The sequence below is a fragment of the Alosa pseudoharengus genome, unplaced genomic scaffold, assembly GCF_046254945.1.
Source record: "Alosa pseudoharengus isolate Yale_2024_CS ecotype anadromous, Long Island Sound unplaced genomic scaffold, YU_APseudo_1.1 YU_APseudo_1.1_scf_7, whole genome shotgun sequence".
NCBI classification, from domain to species: Eukaryota; Metazoa; Chordata; class Actinopteri; order Clupeiformes; family Clupeidae; genus Alosa; species Alosa pseudoharengus.
Genome location: NW_027468859.1, coordinates 35,800,717 through 35,825,447, shown reverse-complemented (window position 1 = coordinate 35,825,447; position 24,731 = coordinate 35,800,717). Strand labels below are relative to the sequence as shown.

At 38.6% G+C, this 24,731-nt stretch overlaps 1 protein-coding gene across 1 annotated transcript; it reads right to left on the bottom strand.

The window, feature by feature from the left end:
• Positions 1–1,926: 1,926 nt before the first annotated feature.
• LOC143109311 (protein unc-93 homolog A-like) lies at positions 1,927–16,147 on the bottom strand. The gene is made up of 9 exons (XM_076271964.1): positions 16,022–16,147; positions 14,119–14,300; positions 8,897–9,126; positions 8,548–8,673; positions 8,073–8,284; positions 7,526–7,661; positions 7,274–7,405; positions 6,190–6,447; positions 1,927–2,174 (listed from the first exon to the last, which is right to left on the bottom strand). The coding sequence occupies exons 1-9, from the start codon at positions 16,109–16,111 to the stop codon at positions 1,927–1,929; spliced, it is 1,614 nt and encodes a 537-aa protein (XP_076128079.1). The 5' UTR covers positions 16,112–16,147.
• Between the last annotated feature and the right edge of the window lie 8,584 nt (positions 16,148–24,731).

Genomic DNA, 24,731 nt, shown 5'->3' with positions numbered 1-24,731 from the left:
TCTGCTTACACACAAAGGTTACAGAAATCCTTATCTTTGAATTTGATTTGATCTTTGTGTTATTATATGGTGCATGTGGGGTAGTGCATTGTGTGTTACTCAGTGCCTGTGAAAAAGCCACTGTCTGGGTGGGAACTCTTTCACTAATCAAGATTTACTAAACAAAATGTGTTACTTTCATTTATGTGTTACTTATAAAATGATTCTGATATGTACAACTGCCTGATTGTTCTCTTCATCCGATGTTCTTCTTCATGTTGACACAGCCAAATGTCAAGCGTGATATTGATACATGCAAAGGCCAACGATTCTGCAAAATACTGGTTGATTACTGTAATAAACTTTGAAGCTTTTGAGAACACTGTTGTTCTTGTACAATGTTTGTTGGTGTCGTGTGTCTTATTGCCTCCCAGGCACGCCTTTAAATCTTCTCCTCTCATAGAGCTCGTTGCTTAAGCACCCAGGAATACAAGCGGGTATTCACATACTGAGGAATACAAGAGGGTATTCACATACTGAGTACAAGTGCATCCTCACTCCTTAGGTGTGCAAGAAATAGAAGAGCTGTATTCGGAATACAAGAGCGTGTTCATTTTCATTCAGTTCAGTTTAGTAAACTTTATTATCCCAAAGGGAACCTTATCTTGCCGACAGATATAAAAGATATGAAATATAACAATATGCAGAAGACTGACAAGTAACAGTGAACAACACCTGGGCATCTGTGGATCGTAGGGTACAGGACAACACAGAAAGTACTGTGCATAAAAATTGCAAACATTTAGCTTAACCAAACTAATAACTACGTCATAGGGGTACATAACATGACAGCCACATAGTTTTGGCATACTATCCAGGAAAAAAAATAAAGCAACTCTCTTCCCAACTCCTGACCATCCCCTACTCCTACAACTTCTTGTAAACCGCATGCTCTCCCCTTAGTCACTCAATGATTACTGAAACTCAAATTCTTGCTCATACACAAGTAGCTGATTGTATAAATAATAAAACTACACCGTTCTTGAGAAATGTGTTGCAGAATTGCAGTGCCCTTTATGGAGAGAATTTAACCAAATTTGGGAATGCATCCAGACAATGTCGTAGCGATGTGTCATAGATAATGCACAACAAAAGTTTGTGAAATTTGCACCTTCTTGTCTCAATATATTGGCTATTGAAACTCCATAAGATTCATAGGTGGTGCTACAAACTTACTGAATACTTGCAGAATGCATCCAGACAATGTCGCAACGATGTGTCGTAGATAATGCACAACAAAAGTTTGTGAAATTTGCACCTTCTTCTCTCAATATATTGGCTACTGAAACTCCATAAAATATCATCATTCATTGTTTTTTAATAGTGTGTGCAGTCAGTGACTCAGACAGTATTTTATTGATTTTATAGATCATATTTTTCCAAACATATTCCACTATGGTTATGCAAAAAGACTAGTTGAGTTTATAGTGAATCAGTTCTACTTGCTATTTGGTCTGTGCTTATGCTCAGTACAGATCCCCGAAAACTCTTTATCTATAAGCCAGTTTTTATGTGGAACGTTTCTATAAAGACTACCTAATTTTAGTGGAAAGGAAAATGTATTTTTTGTTATTATTTGGTAAAAGTTAAACAACTAATATGTTCTTAAAAGCTTTAAAAAATAAAATCAGGTTTTAATTCATTAAATTAAAATTCATCATTCATTGTTTTTCAATACTGTGTGCAGTCAGTGACTCAGACAGTATTTTATTGATTTTATAGATACTATTTTTCATAACAACCTCCAAGAATGCCAGTACCTCTGCTACAAATCATTTGTATGATTGCATCTGACATCACCTCTTTGACAGTTGATGTATTTGGATGAGCACTTCAGAGAGAGTTTGCTTACTTACAGCATCACACAGTGTTTCATCATCCTTTCATCTACAAGACTTCTTCTCCTGTGGGCTGGCTGCTGACCTCCACTTTAGTCTTCCTTTTTCTTTCTATAATTTCAACACCGACAATGCCTGCAACTGAGAGCAGGAGGTCTCCAAGGACCAGGTACAGTTTGGTCCTCACACTGATGAAGCTGCTCAAACCGAAAGACAAGGAGAAGGCCAGTGCCTCCCACAGGCGGAAATTGCTGAATGCTGCCTCCTTGTGGTCCTTAAAGAGAACTGCGTAAAGTCCTGCAATGGGAACAGCAAATTCAGGATGCCCTTCGAGTGCACTGTTAGATTAAAACCCATGGGAGAACAGCAATGTCACTTAAAAGTTTATCACAGGGTGTCGATTTTGGACACACAAGATACCCTCCCTCCAATGTTAAGCCTGCACAAAAAAGTACATACATAAGGCAATCTGTAAGGGGAGCAACTAGCATGCTAACAACATCAGCTAGAAAAGGCTCACACTCTACTCTAGCCTTTAATATCTCTAAGAACATAATGTCAAACCCCAACAGGCAATAGTGCCCATTTATGCAACACACTTAATGAAATGTGTGACATCATCAGATAAGGACTGGCCATTCAGCACTGAGACACAAAGCTGTAGATAGTGTGACCCATTTTCCATATCACAACATCTGATTTATTATCTCACAGACATTAAAATCATACACAAAAATGTGCTTATGCCACACAATGTCATGAAGGAGGCTACACTGAGCACATAACTAAAGGGTTCTGCTATCGTAGTGTCTGCTGCAAAAATTAGCTTCCACTATAATCAATGAAACAATTAGGCCAGTCTTCTAAGAACTATTTTTGTGCTCCGGGAATGGAATGCTTCAGTTATGTGCCCTGTGCAGCCTTCCTATAACATTATTCTCTTCATTAGAAAAGTATAAAGTATTCACTTTGGCATGTTAATAATCACAAATAACCTTTTAGTTATGATTATGATTATGGGATTTGACAGATGCTTTTTCTAAAGCGAAATACAAATGCAAAACATTTGCATTAGCCTAATGAAATAAACAATGAAAATGAAGGAAAATAGCAATAATAAACAATAATGTCCTTTCAATCAATAATATAATAACAATAGCATGGTAAGACTACATTAAGGAGAATATCAATAATTAACAACAATGTCAAATTAATCAACAGCCTAATGAAAATAAACAATACAATACAAATCATAACACATAACAACGCTTAATGAACTAAGTGCATGTTGAACAGATATGCCTTTAGACCTCTTGAAAGACCAAAAACTAAAAGCTAAAAACTTTAGCCAGCTAAAAGTTAATTACAATTCGCCTTATTCACGGCCAGAATGAGGCTAAAGGGTACACTTGCCATTACACCTCAGTCCAGCAGATGGTGGTGGTAATGCACTCCGTTTGCAAACTGCCAAAAAAAACTCACTGAAGAAGAAGAACAGGTCAGTGAACCCATAGACATAATACATAGATATATACACTAGATGTCGCCTTGACTACTGCTGTTCATTGGAATGAATGCGTCAATCGAGACGCCATCTTGCTTCAGTGATCCACTCCTCTATAATGCATTAGCGTCAATCTGGGCAAAGATCTAGCGAAAATAAAATCACCATAAATCGTCAAAATCTCAAGCAATTATCTAATTTTTTGGGTTGTTCCAACTGACAGGCATGTATTTATGGTTGAGTCTACAGAAAACTAAGCTTAAGACGATAATAAAGATACATTTTACCCGTCTAGCCCCATAGACTCCCATTCATTCTGCACTAGCTAGCGGCGGCCCCTAGAGGAACAATGAGTAAACTGCAACCAGGTTCGATACAATGAAAGTAAACAGGCTCTTCGTAGACAGGCTCTGGTTGAGGCCACATACCCCTCGTCTCGTTTACTCATGTAAGTTGTAATCTCACCAGAAGTTGCTGTAGATCTGTAGAACATTTACCTCTGCTACTACATAGGCTACGCCAGTCGTTACTTTTATAATCATGGGTCAGTGCCATGGGCAAACGAGATGTAGCTGAATTCATAAATGACAAAGCCATGAGAAAGGTGATTTTCTTACGTTTCAACAACAAAGAAGCCGATCTGCCATCATTGTGAGAAGTTCCCAAATTTGTCGCTAATCGCTAAAAAGGTTTTCTATCGCTGGGGATGGCCAAACGTCGCTAAATAGGTAACGCTGACAATACAGGAGAACTAGTTTAGCGATTCAGATCCCTGTACAAAGATGGCGGCGGTGTTGACGCATGCTGAGAAGCAGAAGGCGACATCTAGTGTATATATCTATGGACATAATATACTATAGACGCTGCATCGACCGCTACTCCCTACTAGCGCTGACGAGACGTGGAGCCGCCATCTTGGACCGGTCATCCACTCCACTCAGTGTAATCTGTTTGGCCGGTGGGATGAGCTGTCAGCGCACTTAATTAATCATATCTCACTAAATACCGAACAGATTTTCACGCGTTTTTTTTTGCTGCAAAGGTCATACATGTAGCTATGATACAGGCCACATTGTTCGAAAATACAAAATACAACCAATAGTACGGTAATGTTAAATCTTACTTGTGAAAAGTAAATCCCCCGAGTATGGTCCGCCGATTTGAGCAGGAACATGCTGAACAGTGCTGTCATCTTGTGTTTTCTGCTGCAACGCAATGAGGAGTATGACAGGTCCAAGATGGCGGCCGCATTTCTTGTTTCCAGCAGCCAATGCGGCGTCTATGTATATTATGTCTATGAGTGAACCCTTCTTTTTCGGTGAGCTTTTTTTGGCAGTTTGTAAACGGAGTGCATTACCACCACCATCTGCTGGACTGAGGTGTAATGGCAAGTGTACCCTTTAGCCTCGTTCTGGCCGCCGGGTGAATAAGGTGAATAGTCCAGCTTGGAGATGACCATAGCCTGAACAAAAAGTTGTGTGGAATGATTTTGACAATAACATGATTTTGCAATTGAAGCTACATGCTCAGAGAGGTTTAGTAGGTCATCAATTACAACGCCCAAGTTACGTGCCGATCTAGTCAGGGTCAGTGAAGATGAGTCAAGATGGACGTTAATCTGTTATTTACACATGGTTCGAAAAAATGATTCTATTTAAACTTCAGTAATTAGTTGTGTACATGTGACATGTACCAGTAAGGGCATGTACAAGTAGCAAAACGAATCACTTTACAGTATACAGACCACCTACATCAAGAAGGGCCTACAACTCTAAGCAATTTTTACCTATTTCTAAAAAACAATGGCATAAAAGCAGTGCGAGGATGAAAAGATAATAAAGTGCATATGTGTGTATAAACAGTATACTGTACACCCCATTTTATAAAGGCATACAGTACATTCAAAGGAGATTTTTCAAGATCAAGAGAATGTGTGCCCGTTTTACTACATCATTCTACTAGATTGTGCACACAATTTAGTATACGGTGCGCTCGTTTTACTACATCATTCTACTACAATTTAGTATACAGTGTGCTCGTTTTACTACATCATTCTACTAGATTGTGCACACAATTTAGTATACGGTGCGCTCGTTTTACTACATTGTGTGCTTGTTTTAGTAAGTAGTGCACCCATTTTAGTAAATTGTGCACTCATTTTACTGAATTCCATGCTCATTTTACAAAAATTTATTAAACTGAGCGCACAATTTAATAAAATGAGCACACTCTGCAGCAAAACAAGAGCACATTCTCTTGATATACACTGCTCAATTTCCACAATTGTTAAAACACATTTTTTGAAACCTTCCACCCTTTTCTCCATTCTCAAACTACATTCACAGAATATCTGACAGTTCTTGCAAAATAAAACACTCGCCTCAAAAGTTTTACTTGTGCTCAGAACCAAACAGTGTCAGAGTACCGATCCAGTGTATGATTGAAGTATTTCCTTAATTTTTTTGAGCAGTATAAGAAAGAATATCTTGCAATGAAACCTTACATTTTCAAAAAATCTTAAACATCAAATGTCACGAGATGTAATAGACATGCAAATGCAGAAGACATCATTTTAAGATAAACAGAATATTTAAAATTAACGTTAGCGACCAATGCATGTGTCTTTCTGATTGAGAAGGCCATGGAAGGGTCAGCCACATTAATTGTGCTTTAGGTTTTTGGCTGTATTTTGTAAAAAGCAATAGACATAATCTCATGCCATCACCTTTAGGATTTTCTTTTAACATGTTTACATTTCAGTCTGTTTCACAATGTAAGCTTCTTTGTAACCGTCCTTCTCTTTCTCACTGGTTCCAGATTCAGACTTGGTGGTCTTGATGTCTAAGTTGACGCTTATCGATGACATTGGATTCTTATGGTGGTGGTACTCCACCATTAGGTAGGTGATCATGGTGAGTATGAGCATGGCCAGGAGAATGTAGAGCTTGATTGAGAGGCAGATGAAGGTACTGTATGCGAAAGCTATGACAAAGCCCAGCGACTCCCACATGCGATAGTTGGCAAACGCTGCCTCCTTGTGGTCAGGGAACAGAACTCCGTATAGTGCTGCAATTTGAATAATTAGCTGTTACTACCCTCCACCGAAGATACTGAGACAACTGGGGCTGTCACTGATTAACGTAGTCCTCCAAAAAAATAGATAAAAAGTTGCTATTTATAACAGAACTGACCATAGACCTCTGGAGTTCGCCTACAAAAAAGTTGCCATCTTTGCCCATATAAGGAGATCCGGTATCTTGAAAAATCACACCTGTTACACTCTCGTGGGGACGAAGAAGTCTGACATGCAGATGTTTTGTCATACACACTTTTTTCACCTGCCTCCTAGTGGGTTCTGTGATCTTCCGTACATTAAGACAGCGAACTTTGATATTTGCTACTCAGAATTAAATTGCCATTAGCTTCCATTAATGGGGAACTTGGCAACTATTTCAACGTAATAAACCCGTTTAGAAATCATTTGGATGGTTAAATGACCTGTTCTGGTGAAAATGGTGACTTTCCCCGCTGCGCCTAGCGTGCCCAGGCGGAAAACAAACCTTGCAACATTGAGACTACCGTCCCGGAAAGAGAAGTGAGAAACAAGAAACTAGTTTTAAATCGTGTTTCTTACCTTGTAACATCCACATAGTTCTGCCAAACTTATGCTAACCGTTCGCTAGCTTGTAAACAAATCCATGTGCTTTATCGTTACCTTTTCCCACAGTTTGAAATAGCATAATGCACAATTTCTCCAGCAGAGGGGGAAATCCTGCCAAGTTTCCCTTTAACACCTGGATCTCCATATATGGGCAAAGATGGCAGCTTTGGGTACTGTTTGTAGGCAAACTTCAGAGGTCTATTAGCTGACAGAAAGGTCAGATTTACTTACCATTCGTTTGGGTTTGCCATACGGCGTCCGCCACCCCCCACAGAGCAGGAAATACAAAGAACACAGGGAGCTGGTCTGGATGTGGCTTCCAGAGCAGGAGAGCGATTATGCAGCCCAGATTTATGGCAGCAGCTGTGAGATCAACAGAGCAACTGACTGAAAAGTCCAGCAGTCTGAATATCCCTACATACCCTACTGAGCAAGCATCTCATATATAAATATGCAAACATCAGTGCTAAACTGTTGACTTACCCAAACAAAACAGTGCAATTCTTCCTGTATATCTTGCTAGCCTCCCAAACAAAAAAGAACTTAGTGAATTTGCAGCACCAAAGCAAATCATCGAATATCCAACAAAATGTATTCCCAGTGCACAGGTTACATAGTTCTGTAGGGAGAAAAGAAAGAATGCAATGAACAATACAGAGTTATAGAGTTAATCAAAAAACTTCTGTTTAAGCTTACAAAACAAAATACAAAATGCAAAGACCATTTACATTTTATCAGTGTAACCCTTGTACATCAGACCCATGGCCTAGGTGTTATGAGCATCAATCTCTATCTACAAATACTACAACATCAGATGATAAAACAGATTACTTAATAAATGATCTGTGAATGCACATGCTATTTCACGGTTCATACAATTACAGTGGCTCTTCGGTTGCTATGGATCCAACTTTTAGCTGGCAACCTATACCTATAGCCAACTGCGCACTGACAGGTGGACTTCTAGTGAAAGACTTGAAGTTATTATTACTGAGGCTTGACATTATTATACATTGAATTGACTCCTTACCTTGGTGTATTCACCAGACAGGAAGCTTTGCTCAAAGCCACTGTACATAGTCAAGGGTATAAGCATGACCAGTCTCTTGTCCCTCAGAAGCTTGAATGTGGCCAAGAAGGTTCCGCAAAATGGTGTCCTGTTGCCTCTGAATTCCCTTGCACTGTCCCTGTCAATGTTATCAAGGAGCACAGCCACCAGAATCACAGCCAACACCCCTACACCTGTAATGAAACAAACATTTACACACAGCCACACGCTCATGTCAACTTGAAAAACGTAATAATCACAGATTGGGACTAATATCAAAGGGCCTTCGTTTAAAAAAAAACAACTAATGATTCACTCTTCATGGTTACAAATGCTTTCATGCCATGCAAATATCCAGAGCTATGAAGCAGGAAAGAAGTAAATTAGGTTAAACTTCTTTCAGGATTGTCTACTGGGGCCATATAATTTCATTTTTAAAAACAATACCCTATTTTACCAATGTAGCATCCAAGCAGTGTGTTGACGAGGTGTTGTGCAGGTCGTGTTGCATTTGCTCCCTGGATAAAATTTTCCTCACAAAGTGCTGCACCACAGTACTTGAGCTGCTCCTCTGGAATATCAGCTACAAACAAACAGGCATACCATTGTACACAACAACAAAAATGCATCATATCCTATTCTATGTATACATGAATCTAATATAATGTATGCAATATTAATGGTTATGCGAGTAATACAGTCAGTTATTAACAGTTATTATCATACAACTTGTGTGATTTATGTAATCCTTGGATGTTGGGTACTCCTAATTTTGTGGTTGATTTGTGCGGTTGAGTTTCCCCTACCTTTCTCAGTATCTTGGCCAAAAATGAGGGAGGACATGAGGTTACCCCACACAGCAGAGGACTGGAATATGAAGAAGAAGATGCCAAAGTACATGTTGATGAGGTCCTCATTCTTCTTGTTCTCTTTGTCAGCTTGCAGGTTGCCACTGATGGTCAGGTATGTGCATTTGGCCGACCACAAAGGAGAGCCTCCCAGACCGAGGATGGCCGAGGTGGGGATGAGAGTAGCCCTGTGAAAGCCTACAGTTAGCTTTTGCTTGTGTACACAAATGAGTGAGTAAGAGCTCACTGTAAAACGTTACTTGTTGTTTTAACTTGAAAAAATGAGTAACCTGGTTGCCTTCAAATTGTAAGTTGACTGAACATCATATAAGAAGTTATCATAATGAGGCAATCGAGTTGCATTAAATAAAGATAGCATGTTGATCTGACTAATATTCTAAATCAGACAAGTTCAATCAACAACAAAGTCTTCTTTGTCAACACAACATAATTTTTAGTAAATATGACTTAAGATGAATTTAACTTGGAGCTTTTTCCCCAGAATGCCACAGCCCTAGTCAACATATTCCTAAAGAGATCACATATCAATTCCTTACTGAAATTTAATATTGAAATAAAATACATGACTAAGTGACAGTGACACTAAAGGCTTTACTGTTGTTGTCAAGTTGTCGTGCAATTATTTGTTGGTGCCACAAACCATCAAGTAGATGACCATCCACAACACATTAACTTGTGCATAGGGCTTATTGCTTGTGCTGGAGGCAGGAACAGATGTACACAAACATATTTGTGCAGTATTGTCATTGTGAATATGAACTCCCTTTGTACAACTACTAGTCCAGTTGCTACAGCTTTTATATCCATTCATAGTCAAATTATACGGCCAAAGAACTTTCACCTTATAAGGTAAAGATCAAATCCATCCCAGAAGGAAGTACAAGACACATAATGCAAGTAAGCCTTTAGTGTCCAACTTCGTGACACCTCCAAGTGGGCAGGTCAATGCTAATTGAGAAAGTAGTCAATTTTGCAATGAAACCCAGAAAATAAGTATGTCTACTCTCTAAAATGTCCTATATATTTCAATAATGGTCCTCTTTTTAATGATACTCCTGACATTACTCTGAAAAAAGCTGTAGTTAGGACCATAACTTAAAGTTAATAATTTTAAGTTCAGCCCACATATTATTGAGTTGACTTCAAAATCAAAGTTGATGGTCATGAAAAAGGTCATGAAACTTAGTTGAAACTACATTACTTATTTTGATTACACTTTACTTGACAGTATTGACATAAGAGTGACATGACACTGTCACGAACGTGTCATAAAGCCCACCAGAGGCTCTTTTTTCTCCGGCAGCTGAGAAAATTTGGGGTGGCCTGCAAGGAGATGCTGCAATTCTATCGTGCCACTATTGAGAGTATTCTCTCCTTCTCTATTACTGTCTGGTATGGAAATGCCACTGTTCAGAACTGGCTACAGCTAGACAGAATAGTTCACACGGCCGAGAAGATCATAGGTTGCAAACTCACCCCCTTAGCAGAAATCTACAAGGCCCACATGCAACGCAAGGGCATGAAAATCCTGCTGGATGCAACTCATCCTGCCAACCACCTCCTTAAGATCCTCCCATCAGGTAGAAGGCTGAGGGCTATTACAGTTTTTTACAATTGTTTACACACGTTTTTAAAACTCTGTGTCTATTTTTCAAAACTCCACACACAAAACCCACAATTGCTCACACAAAATGCAAAATGCCTCAAATCTGCAGCAAAATGACACACAACATTCAAAATGTCAAAAACACATTTTTAAAGCAAACATTCGCCTCACATTACAAACACTTTTTTCATAATATGACATTTTGGATACATCATGTACACATTGTTGCTCAAAACCTAAAGCTCTTCTGTCTTAGGCTTTCTATATGTATTTCCATACAAGAGTGAAAGTTATGGTATCAACAAAGAGAAGTTGAAATACACAGTAAAAATGCAAGCAATATTGAAACCAAAAATAGTGATTTTTCCCAAATAATTTGCTGTTGCGAATACAGTATTTTACAGCAAGAAAAAAAGCAAAGAAGAATACAGTGACCACCAGATGTACATGGAGTTTTGAAAACACTGATTTTGTTTTTTCCAAAGACAAGTGTGTGTGTGTGTGTGTGTGTGTGTGTGTGTGTGTGTGTGTGTTTGTGTTTGTGTGTGTGTGTGTGTGGGGGGGGGGGGGGGGGGGTGTCGTGTACAGTATGTATTCATAGGCCTATAGACCCTTTCTACTGCAGAAACAAACAATTCTACAGTAAGCGTTCCTAAGGCATTTCTGGAGGCACAGAAACATGTATTGAGCTAATGGTACTGTAACATGGGGACAACCAAAAATAAAGTAAAAAGACAAATTTTACATAAAGTCAACTTTTTGTAGAACATTACTGTAAGCTAAAGTCCGATTACTGTCATTTTCAAAGTGTCTGCATTGGTTCTGAATATTTCAACCGGAAATCCTCTAGGAGCAGATTGAAAGGGTCCATACCTATATAAAGACTACATCTATTCATAGACCTATACTAAGGCAATGATTGGATGGTGTTCAGTAAAGTAAAGAGTGTTTACACATGTGAGGAGAAAGAGTGAAGACCTCCCACTTTTTAAATAGCACATAGTAGTATAATCAGATTTTTAAATAACTCTCCACCCTTGCACCAATACCTTATGGAAGCAGATCAAGCCAGCATGGGTCTTGGATAGTGTGTTTTTGCTCTTTTTTTTTAGCAATATGTTTTAAATTGTATTCATGCTATATGCCACAGTACTATACTATACAGTATATTTATTTTATTTATTGTCATCATCACCCTGTGACATTTGCACTTTTGGAAGTGAACTTAAATCCTGAACTTTGGGTAAACTTCCACTAAAATGTCAACTGCCACTCTTGCCTCTGAGACGAGCCATGAATGAATGTACTATGTCTGATGTCTATGTCTATGTCTTTGGCTTCTTATCTCTGTTTGGTGTCGTCTTGTCTGCTGTACTGTAGAGCACACTGCAGCAAATTCCTAACAACTTCTGTTGTATGGCAATTAAAGTATTGAATCTTCTAAACAAGTCATAAACGTTTATGACATAACGCTTCTGTTATTAAGTGTCATTCGGTTTTTGTCATAACAAGTTAGGATAAGGGTTAGAGTTTGATGTGACATGACAGTGTCATGTCACTCTTATGTCGATACTGTCAAGTAAAGTGTTACCCTTATTTTTATAAGTTGAAGTAACTTAAGAAAAGACTTTACTATGACTTATTGGTCAAAACCTTTTTTACATAGTAGAAATAACACCACATTCTATTTTGTATCAACTGTGCCACTAGTTTACAGGCAATGACACAGATTTCTAAGTTGTTAGAATAACAGTGGTGATTACAGTCAACTTGACAAAAGAATAGAAGTTAAGATACAGTAACACCAAGGGCAAATCATTTTTTACTGTGTTGTATGTGATGGTGTGTTGAACATTTGTGAACAAGTGGAAAGCCGAGCTTAAAGGCGCTCTAAGCGATGCTGGGTAACGTCACTTCTGTTGACTTTCAAACAAAACAGAGAGCTAGCTCGCTACTTCCTCCCCCTCCCTCCTGTGCTGCTGCCGTGCAATTGAAACTCTCCTAAACGTGCATCTCTTCTGTGATTTGCTAGCCTGACGTAGTCATACTCAATTCTAGTCAGAATATGAGTCTGATACTGCTCCATTGGGACATAATTATGGGGCGTGTTTCAACCGATACAGGGGGGGAATGCCTCTGCACTCAATTCAATTGGATAGACCTAACCAATCAGAGCAACGAAATAGCTTACCGTGAGGTGTAGGAAGAAAAAACACACAAACCATCCTTCTTCTCCACAAATGCCTTGACATTGTTTTCTGGTCTTTTGTAAAAGTTAGTGGCGTCAATAACTCCTAGCCTTTACAACACTCATTAGCGAAATCTAAGAGATACATAGAAGGGTAGGCTATTAGGAAAAAACTGATAGCCTATCCCCTCCGTTTTTAAAAATAATTCTGTTGAACACTGATATGCTACAAACATGTTACTGTAAACAGCTGGGAAAGGCTGTCGCAAATCCCTCGAACAGGTGGTCAATCAGAGATTTCAAACGAACGAGGGAACATGTTGCAATGCAACAGCGCTGTTTTCCCTTGATGAAAGTGAAACCACGAGTTTTCCCACATCTCAACTTTGGCCAAAGTTTTCAGAAATAATCGTTTTCAGGGATAAAATCTCATTAAATAATATGCATTTTCCATATGGGGTTTTAAAAGCCATGTATCCTTCTAGCCACAGCGTTTTTGTTTCAAACATAAGCCTAATCCTAATCTAAGCGTGCTCAGATGACGTGATAGACCAGGCGCTGTTGCTCATCTGTCCATCATCGTAAAGCACGATTTGATTGGTCCGCCCGATCTAGGGCAACATACTTGTTCCACAATGGAGCAATGCCAGACCGAACTTCCCAACCTCAAATGTTGTGGCGGGACTAAGTTCGGAATGGCACCCAGGCTAGTGATTTGCTGGAATAGTTTGTATTTATAGGCTAGGTTTGCCCAGGTTGTTTTTGTTGTAGTTTTTGGAACCTGGGCTGTCCACACAGATGGTGTTTTTTTTACAGGACACAGACAGCTAGCGTTTGGTTAGGTGAGGTTTGCAGTAAAATGTTTTAGCCTGAAAAACATGTGGCATCGCTTAGAGCACCTTTAATGTTTGGCAAGAATATCAATACACCAGGATCTGTTAGCTGTTAGCTGGTCTAGTTGCTAGTGTTCTGCTGCCTCTTGAAGTCTAACTTGTTTATTTTTTAAATGGATGTACTTTACTGTGCATTTATTAATTTAGCTGACACTTTTATCTAAAGCAACTTGTCAATTACATTACAAGGGCCATTGCAACTTTGGGGGTTGGGGATACCCTATTATTAACTAATTGCTCAAGGGCACAACGGTGGAAGACAGGTATTGAACCTACAACTTTTCAGGCTACTAGCCCAGCTCCTAATCCACTACGCTTCCTAGTGCTCTTTGTCTAAATGACTCATTATAGTATGATATGTCATCCTCATAACCATTAACCATTAGCATCGGCCATAAACATGCAGTATGTAATAATGCAGTCACTGAAAGTACTCTATTGATTTGGTACAAATTAAAGATGTCTTATTTACCAGCCAGGGTAGAAGTTCCCGATTGAGTAGGTGATATAGCAACACATGGAGGCCACAATCGTCCATTTACAGCCCAGGTTTTTGATGAGGATGTGAGGCAGGAACATGGAGGACACAATGATGGAGCCGTAGACCACGCTCAGAGAAATCACTCCCATGCCCTCCTCAGCATTCAGGCTGCTCTGTGTTGGGACACACAAAACAACAATAAGTGCCAAGAAGAAACAGATCCTAATCACCTTCTCTGATTTATATAGTAGTACCTCTCTCCGCTTGAAATGAGGCAACACAGCATACTTACACAATTGAAGAAACATAATTGCACAAATGTTGTAAATGTTTGAATCTGTGCCTCAAGAAGTTATAGTTTTAATGTCCATAGTTGTTCTATTTGATGGTAAAATGATGGCCTCTCTTAAGTCATCTTTCAGAAACAGACAGGGGTGGACAGCAACTAAGTAATTAAGTTCATTTTCTTTAGTATGATTTTTAAGTATTTGTACTTTACTTGAGTATTAATAGTTTTTGGAAACATGTGACTTTTATTAAAGACAAATACAAAACTTTTGACCTTTACAACATTTAAAATATAAGTAGCCTACTCGTTACTTTTAAGCACCTTTGAAGTGATTCTTTAAATACAGCAATGCAATAGACAAAATGTTTTCAGTATTTCAATTTGAACTTGGCTATGTTAATGATAGTGACAGGCAGATTCTTCCTCAGAGCATCTTCCATAATCATGCAGTTGGAATCACCTGGCATTCATTACATAGCTAGATCTTTACGTCATTAAACAGTAAATACTCATAATTGAGTAATCCTATTTTGTGTTCGGCAGTGAAAATGTTTTAGATTTGTGAACAGGGAATGAATAACAAGAAGGGAGATCCAAGGTCTAACAAGAGCCAAGGAGCAGGACCAGAGCACTCAATGCTTAACGTGATTTTTATCTGTGCAAACAAATTCGTTTTGACTCTGAAGAAGACGCATGGGCGTCAAAACATTAGTCAGTCTGCACGAATAAAAATCACTTTAAGCATTGTGTGCTCCGGTCCTGCTCCTTGGCTCCTGTTAGACCTTGGATCTCCCTTCTTGACTTCTGCGTCCTGTTCCGTGAGCACCAACCAGGCTGAAGCACAAGTGACCCCCTTCTAAAGGGAATGAATAACAATTTATAAGTGCATTCTTGCACCCATTTTAACAGCTATGGAAATAGGTAAAATGTTGATGCTGGATGTAAGGAACAATAGGTTTATTCAAGTCCTATTGACCAACTAACGGATGTACGCCCTATTATTAACTAAATTTACATTGAAAATAATATAAGTTGAAAAGAATACTTAAGATTTTTTTAAATTTAGTACTTCAGGTCATTGGCAACTTTCACTTGTAGCCTATTGGAGTAATTTTTGACAATGTCAGTATATTGTCTATGCTTAGTAAAGGAATTGTGTGTCCACCTCTGGAAACAGATAGTAATTTATCATAAAACCCTTTCATTTTTGTTAGCTAAAACTTGGTAGATAAATTTATACATTAAATCTCATTCTTTTTTCATCACAACAAAGATAACTTCTTAAGTAACTCCCGTAATGCTCACATAGGAATGCCATATTACATTTGAAATACTTGACAGAGCCATCTTTGCAAATATCCATAACTGAGATCATGAAATTAAATAATATTGTCTGCCTAAAGCTTTTTACCAAAAATGAATTAATTAATATACTGTAGCTGTAGCCTATATTATAACATATAATAGAATTTAATATATAGACCCACAGTAACTACACATGCCATATTTCACATTTGTGTATTCTATGTTAGCTAAATGAATAAATGCAAATGTACTTTGTTGTTTCAACACCTTTACACACAAATGTGAAATAACTGTTATTACCTGTAAACTTTGCAGTCCTCCATACGCGGTGAAGAGGGATAAAAATCCAAAGGACACAACAAGGACATTTTTGAAGTTCCGACTAATCATTTTTGATTTCAGGCTTAAATCCTGTTTGGGGTAAAATTGAAAAGATTTCCCCGGCTTCAGTAAGTTACTGTAATGACAGAGCCAGGCTCAGCACTGTTCATTTTAAAGTGAGTCTATGGCCGATTTTACTAGATGAGGTCAAAGTTCAACTTTGGTTATTCGTCTTATCAGCCCATCTCATTAATCATTACATAGATGATTGACTCTTGTTAAGGTGAGCTGCCTGGCAGGAGTGTGTGTGTGTGTGTGTCAAACACATGTCCTTCTGAGTCACCATTTTTTTCAGGGCTCACAAGAACTACTTATTGGGTCATAGTTTTTTAAATTGAACAAAACCTTGATTTTCTTTCAAACATTAAAAAAAAATTTCAGGTATACTTGACATGCACCTCAAGCTGCAATCCATATTGTAAAATGTATGCTGTATGAATCAAACACAACTAAATGTTTATTGGTTTGCAAACTCCTTATTCTACAGTTGTGAGAATAAGTTTACACATCCATGCTAAAGTGGACTAAAAAGACGATTAAAAAAATCATCTTTTGGAAATTGATCTTAAAGGGATATTCCACCATTTGGGGATTTAGACTAATTTTCCACCTCCCCTTGAGTTAAACAATTGATTTTTACCTTTCTCCAGTTCATCCAGCCGTTCTCTGAGTCTGGCGATACCACTTTTAGCTCCAGCCTAGCATAGATCATTGAATCCGATTAGACCATTAGCATCTCGCCTGCTAGCATCACGTTTAAAAGTGACTAAGATCTCCTCTGAAGTTAGAAAGTGTAATAAGATCAACGGAAAATGAAACGTGGCGATTTTCTAGGCTGATTTGACATGAAACTATACTATCATTCCAGCGTAATAATCAAGGAACACCTTGGGTGCAGCAGCACAATGATATCATGCAGCACCTGAAAAAAGTCCCCCCAGCAGCAAGGTCGAGCTGCAGCATACAAATTGGTTAGTGACTGGATTATTACACCTGAATGAGAGTATAGTTGGATGGATGAACTTGAGAAAGGTAAACATCAATTGTTTAACTCAAGGGTAGGTGAAAAATGAGAGTAATTCCCCAAATGGTGGAATATCCCTTTAACGTCGTAATTCTAAAACATCAGGAAAATTCCAACCTTTAAGGACACCAATTTTCTTTATGAATGAATAATGTATCGTAAATAAGTAAGTATGTATTTCCTCAAAATACAGGGGGCATAAGTATACACACACCTATGGTAAATTCCCAAGAGAAGGCAGATTTTTATTTTTAAAGGCCAGTTATTTCATCGATCCAGGATACTATGCATCCTGATAAAGTTCCCTTGGCCTTTGGAATTAAAATAGCCCCACATCATCACATACCCTTCACCATAGATTGGTATGGGGTACTTTCCATAAGATCATCTCTCAATGCAAATCAAACCAGCTATTAGGATAACTGAAATAAAGCCATGCCAATCTTATGGAATTATTATGGTAACTACAGCTGCCAGTTTTTTTCCGTATTTTTTTTTTACAGTGTACGCTACACACCAGTATATTTAACATTGGATTTCAGCAAAATTGACATGGCCATTATGTTCAACAATGAGTTCCTTCCTGTAAAAATTACATCCAGATGCAGTTTTTTTTCCACATCAAATCCCATTTGATTTCACTTAAAAAAATATATTATATCAACATTATTTCCGTGTGTAATCTTCATTATATTATTGTTATTTAACTGAATTTATATGTAGATGGATATGTAGAAGGACCTTTTGATGCATTACAGTAAAGACGGTTTGTGACCGTAAAATCAACATCTAAATATTAAAATGTTATGTAAAGGCATAACATTTTCACTCAAAAAAGTTCAACTATGACCGGACTACACAAAATCCATACTGAAACATCTTTCAGAAATATTCTCACAAATGTAATAGAAATTGTAATTGTGTGTCAATACAGTTGTTTTCATTCACACATTTGAAATGTGTCCACTTACTGGACTTCTTTTGCTCCTGAAAGGCATATAGGAGAGGAGGAGAACATTAAAATAAAACAAGAAAATGGAAAGGGAAGAGTTGCCCATAAGAGAAAAGAACTTCATAATGCATAAAAGAGACTGTTTCTCTCCCATGCTGTGAGATTGAATTACTCCATTAGCTTTTACTGCTGTTAATGGACTACCTGGTAATACTATTGTCAAACAGAATTGTAACTGCATTTCCAGGCACACACACACACACACAAACACACGCACGTGCACACACACACACACACACAGAGACACACACAGGTACACACACACACACACACACAAACACACGCATGTGTGCACACACACACACACACGCACACAGGTACACACACACACACACACACACACAAACACACGCACGTGTGCACACGCACACACACACACACATGCACACACACACACATGCACACACACACACACACAGTTCCATAATTATAAAAAAATCAGAAACACATGCCAACTCTGAAACCACTATTAAAGTGTAGTCCTATTATAGCCTGATCATTAACCCCATGTAGAATAGGCTATAGCCTAAAGTGTCCAGCGTATGATTTCGATAATGTGTGTGTGTGCGTGTGTCAGTCAATCGTAACAGTCTGCATAATCTTTGCAGCCCACCTTACAGTGCATCTCTGTAAACATTGTTGCAATGCCTTGTCATATCTGCCTCGTTTTAATGGTTAGGACAATGCTAAAGAGAAAGTCATCATTCTCAAAATAACCTATGGCTGAGTTTTGTTTTCAAATGTTTTCATGTCTGGATAACGGGTGAGGAATGTTTAGGAGACAGATTATTGTAAATCCTCAAATTATGGCTGGGGTCCTTTATTTATACTGTAGGCTGCACAAAGCACAGGCATTTATTTGGGGCAGGCTTGTATTCAAGGCAGGCCTTTATTAAAACCTGCGTTTTATTGTGAGACATGCGTTTCGTTTGGAGCGGCATACCGGTAGGCTATCAAAAGCAGAAGATTTGGGATTTAATTTTCTATTCATTTTCATGTGGTTGAAAGAGTGTCGGGATTTCCGCTTTCATTCATTCATTGAACGTACGCTGTGCTTTAATGTAAAGCTTATTGCGTAGGCCTACGGTAGCCTAATTTGAGTTATTTTTTTAATTATGCATGATTCACTTTTTTTTATTAAATTCGTAGACTGGAATGCCTCGCGGCAACAATTGTGCTTGAATGTAGGCTAGTACTGCTTCAGCCTCTGGCAAGCTCAGAAGGGGGCGGCAAGCGACTGGTAGATTGAGAGCTAAATGTTGGATACCCAGTGTTGGACAACAGCTTTTCATTGGCAACATTTTTAAACCAACCAACAATATAAAATATTAAGAAGAGCTCTTTTATTTCATTGAGCTAAATCGGAACAATGTAGGCAATTATTACCCTGGAGGCTATTTGGGGGCCGGCCTTTATTTGTCAGAATCTGAGGCCCAGCTATGAATAGAATCCGGGCCATAATTTGAGGATTTACGGTACGCGTATGCATGCGTGTTTTAGGCATAGTGAAGCCCCCGGACCCCCTCTAACTTTTGGGCTTAAGTACGAAAAAATTTCTGACCTGTCGCAAATTCACCAAGCTCCCGACTCTCATTCCACAAACGTAGAGCGCCCTCTCGCCGGTAGGCGGTAATGTTTCATATAGGGTTCATGTCAACGTTTCGGCCTGATGGCCTTCGTCAGTGTGTTTCATCCCTATGGCTACTTCCTAGTTTTAAATAGGCAAGTTTACTCAATTAGTGACACCTGTCCTCATTAGCTCCGTATGAATTCAACAGGCGCTCCCACACATCAGGCCTCACCGGCCGTTCATCAGTCAGAGCGCTTGGTGTATCCAAATTCATACTGACTAACATTTAAAAACATGTTAAATAAATTATATATATTTTGATATATAAGTCGCACCTGACAGTGTGAAAGTGTGAAATGCAGAAAATACACTTATGCCCCCTGTAGGAAGAACATTTATTTATTTACAATACATTATTCATTCACAAAGAAAAATTGGTGTCCTTAAAGGTTGGAGTTTTCTTCATTTTTTTAAATTAAGGCATTAAGATCAATTTCCAAAAGATGATTTTTTATTCCTCTTTTTAGTCAATTTTAGCATGGGTGTGTAAACTTTCTCACAACTGATGTACAGTTCTGTGGAGGGCATATTTCCCTCAGAGATGTATAGGGGACAAAGTTCAAATGATATCAACAGCTCCTGGGGACACAGACAGTGGTGACGACACTAGGCATCCCGTAAAAGGGAGGCGGTCGGTTCCTCCTAGTGTCTTATCATTCCTAGGGGAGACTATACTACCCTTTCAGCCACTGGCCCATGGAAGAGAATCAGTGGTTTTGTCTTGCTGCATTCAGATCTAGTCCTCATCTTATAAACACTTTATTTTATGTATGTCCTATCAAGCAGTTATAGCTTTTCATGACTGTAATGAGTTTGTAAAGCCCTTTTTAGGTTTATGAAAAATCTTAATGAGCTTTGAGGAGACAGTGTTCCTTGTTAAAAATGAAATTGTTGGGTGTTGACAATATATAGGCACAATGAAGAAAATAAACCTTAAAGTAAAAAAACCTTAAAGTAAATAAATAAACCTTAAAGTAAAGTAAAAAACACATTAAATTGTAGAGGAAAAAGACAAAAAGTTATATTATCTATGGTGAAATCTCCATTTAGATTAGATTTGATCTGATCAGATTAGACACAACTTTACTGTCATTACACACAATACAAGTACCCTAACAACAGTACAAACTGTACTGACAGTAGTTCTGTTTACAGTATATGGACAGTTTTTTTTCATCCTGATTAAAATGTTGTGTCACCTTACATGGGATAGGGGAAGATAAATACAATAACCATAACCATAACATAAACAGTGTGAAATGGACACATTGTGCAAAAAGGTTATTAAGACAGACATGGCCCAACATTACAACATTGTCATATCTGCTAATTATTTCTTTATTAAACCTGCTTACACTCTCCAAGTTAAACTAACGTTCTCATATTCATAACCCTCTCAGAGATGAAACAGTGCTTCAGAAGAAGATGGTGGTTGATTCATTGTTAACATGTCAAGTGAATTTAAATGTAAATATTTATTTGTCATGCTGTGTCTTCAGTATATCATTATTATACCCCTTATTTGATTGTAATTGTTACTGATTGAATTTCATTACTATTTCACAATGTTATTATGATGTTTCATACTGCATGAACCTGCTCAACTGGGCAATAGAAATTGCAGGATAACCTGCCTAATGTTAGACTTTCTGTTACACAAGTCTGTAAAAAATATCTAAATACTGAATGCTATAACCTGCCTTTGGTGTAGTACATAAAAAGACAGAAATATGAATACCCTGCTCAGTTTTCACTAGGATTATAATGTGGAGTTTGGCCACTTGAGATCTTCATTGCATCTGAAAAAAGGCCCATGTCAGTGATGAGTGACACGTGTCTTAAAGTGACACAATGTATTAACTCCCCTTTTTGTCAATTATCGTCGTACCGGGTACCCAGTTAGCACTAAAAATGAAGGATAGTCAAAGCAGTTAAGCCTCCCCCGGAAGATTCGACACTAGCTATCATCAAACCTTTGGGCATGGCTGTCTGTCACACATGGGTCCGCCTCATTTCCTCTTCACCATACATAGCATCGTTATTTGGTAAACCAGGTGATAAGATAAGCTGCTCATGAAGTGATGTTTATTGCATTGACATGAAATAAAAGAAGTCTTATCACGCCATCGTTATATATGTCTACCCTGGGATACAGGGAGGGAAAGAACATTTTGAGCATCATCTCCACCCATCAATAAAGAAATCAAGGTCCACTAAGTTTGCATCTCTGGAATGTTGTGTTTAGCGTTTGTGATACTGAAAGGCCAATCTTATGTGATAAGTGGGCAATATACTGAGAGCTGTACCAGTTAGTCCCGACCCCCATTGTTTTTTTTTAACCCATTGGGATTTTTTTTATCCTTAAAGTAAATTATTTTCCTTTCAAGGTTGGATTTTTCCTCATTGTTGTCATAAGATAAGCCAAAAGATGATTTTTACACCTCGTTTTACTCAATTTTATCAGGGATGCAAATAAATGAAGAGGGTGCTGTCTGCAGATTTGATGGCACCACAATAATTTCCATGATCTGGTTTTGATGGACATGCCGGCGTCCACAGCGGAGAGGATGGTCCATCATGCAGACATCCCAGGCATGTGTTGTTGGCCAAGCGTGAGATCATGAAGTCCGTCTGTTTGTAATTAGACGAGGCCAGAGTGTGCCTGTGGAGCTCCTGCTCATGATTCGGTGGGAACCCTGGTTTCCAACAGCACAATGCCAGCTTGCAGGAATTCTTCTCAATTAGAAATGCTGCCCATCTCCTCCCCCACTCCCCAAACTCACTCAGTCCATTAAATAGAGGGCCTGACCCTGTCTGGGCCTCATTAGACTAGAGCTCTCTCTCTATCTCTCTCTCTCTCTCTCTCTCTCTCTCTCCCCTTGAGGTATAAAACTGTTACTTTCTTTACAGTGTCCTGATAATTAAACAAGACTATCACGACCATGAGGGCTCTAAGGACATAGTGTCTGAGCATTGCTTTAGAGAGAATGGAATGAATGTTAATTTCAGCTCTACATTGACCGACAATATTGGCAACAAATAAATAGAGAGGGGAGAGAGAGAGAGAGGGAGAGAGAATGAAATAAACATAGTGGAATGCAACAAGATCTTATAACATTTGTCTTGGCCTTGCCCAATGTAATATGTCTCACTCACAGAATATCTCAACTATGCAAAATACTCTAAAAGCTTCATCAAAATCACAAAGGCTGCAAAGGCTGCAAAAATGTCTCAATCTAACACATCCTACAAATGTCTTGAGGCTGAGATTTCTGTTACAAATATTCCTGATAAACAACCGCAAGACCCTATCTACAGATTAGCACCAGATTAGGACCAGCACCAGTGTAGTACGGGACAGTTGTAGAAAAATGCTGCCGTAGGCCTATGTCCAAAATGTCTAACTCTTTCAAATGATCCAGACATGCTTTGAGATGACGGTAGCAAAAACAGCCTGAAGACCAGACACAGCTCCTTAGAAAGTGGTGGAAAAATAAGCGCCAAAACTCTTCAGCGCCAGCTAACAAGTGATCATTTGCCTTCATATTTCAGTTTGGACTCGTATTAAATCTCAATGACTTCAGGCAAGATTACAGTTACATTCTTTTTATTTTTCCCCTGGCAAAAATGTAATTCATGTGCTTTGAGTTTTTCACTGCTCCAGGGAAATGAGCTAGAGCATAGGTCTGTGAGTCTCTGTTGGAGTTGGAGACAGTAAAAAACAGGGCTTTGAAAAATTAATCAAGCGGGATGTAATTGTTGGTTTTGGAGGAGTATAGACTATTTAGTCGGATGAGGAGCCAGGAATTAAATCTTTCAGTTTCTAGAACTTTTCTTTACACAACCAGGAAGACCCGTGAGAGTTACAGGAACTAAGAGGAGAGTATCGACTAAGACATGGAAAATCTGTGTATTTTGCCACTCCTGTTTACCGTAATCTGTTTGGTTACACTTTACTTGACAGTATCGACGTAAGAGTGACATGACACTGTCATGAACGTGTCATAAACAAGTCATAAATGTTTATGACATAACGCTTCTGTTATTAAGTGACATTCAGTTTTTGTCATAACAAGTTAGGGTTAGGATTAGGGTTAGGTTTAGTGTTAGGGATAGAGTTAGGGTTAGGGTTAAAGGTTAGGATTAGGGTTAGGATTCATGTGTCATGACAGTGTCATGTGTTTATGACAGTGTCATGTCACTCTTATGTTGATACTGTCAAGTAAAGTGTTACCCTGGGTTATACTGGATTGATGTGGTGACATTTGAACTCTTTAATCAGCAGGGAGGTCAGGATTAATTCACGCAGAACCCTTCCACGTAACACCTATGCAAGCGTGCACACACACACACACACACACACACAATTATTGAGTACACACAGCTCTGGGATTTAGACCACCAGCATGAACAGACTGTCCGAGGTTAGTGTCTACCTCTCAGCTTGTCCAAGTACATCCTGTTGTTGTAACCGCAAGCAGACTGGATCACAAGGCAGCCCCACACTACCTGTGTAGTCAATAAAGCTCAGAGACAGGAACTGATTTTCCTGCAACCTCCACAGACATATCTTTCTGTGAGGGTTTTTTTGTTTTTTTTTGGAGGGGGGGTGGGTGTCACTCCAACTGCTATTCTAAAGTTTGACCACTGGAGGGAGATGTTGAATTGAGAAGCACTCAAGTTTCACCACACCCACAGCTACATTTTCATTTACTGTAAAACATATATGAAACATCTGCTGGATGTGAAGAACAAAACGGAGGGTAGAACATATTATAATATTCATATTTCATTTCATAACATGAAAAGGCTTCCAAGAGATAATATGGCCTCTCAAGGAAATCAAAAAGGGATCTTGGATTTTTTTTTTATCCCAGATGTGAAGAGTGGGTGTAACTTAGATATATTAGCCTTAACAGTAAAACACTTTATTTTAGGGAACACATAATATGATACTCTGTCA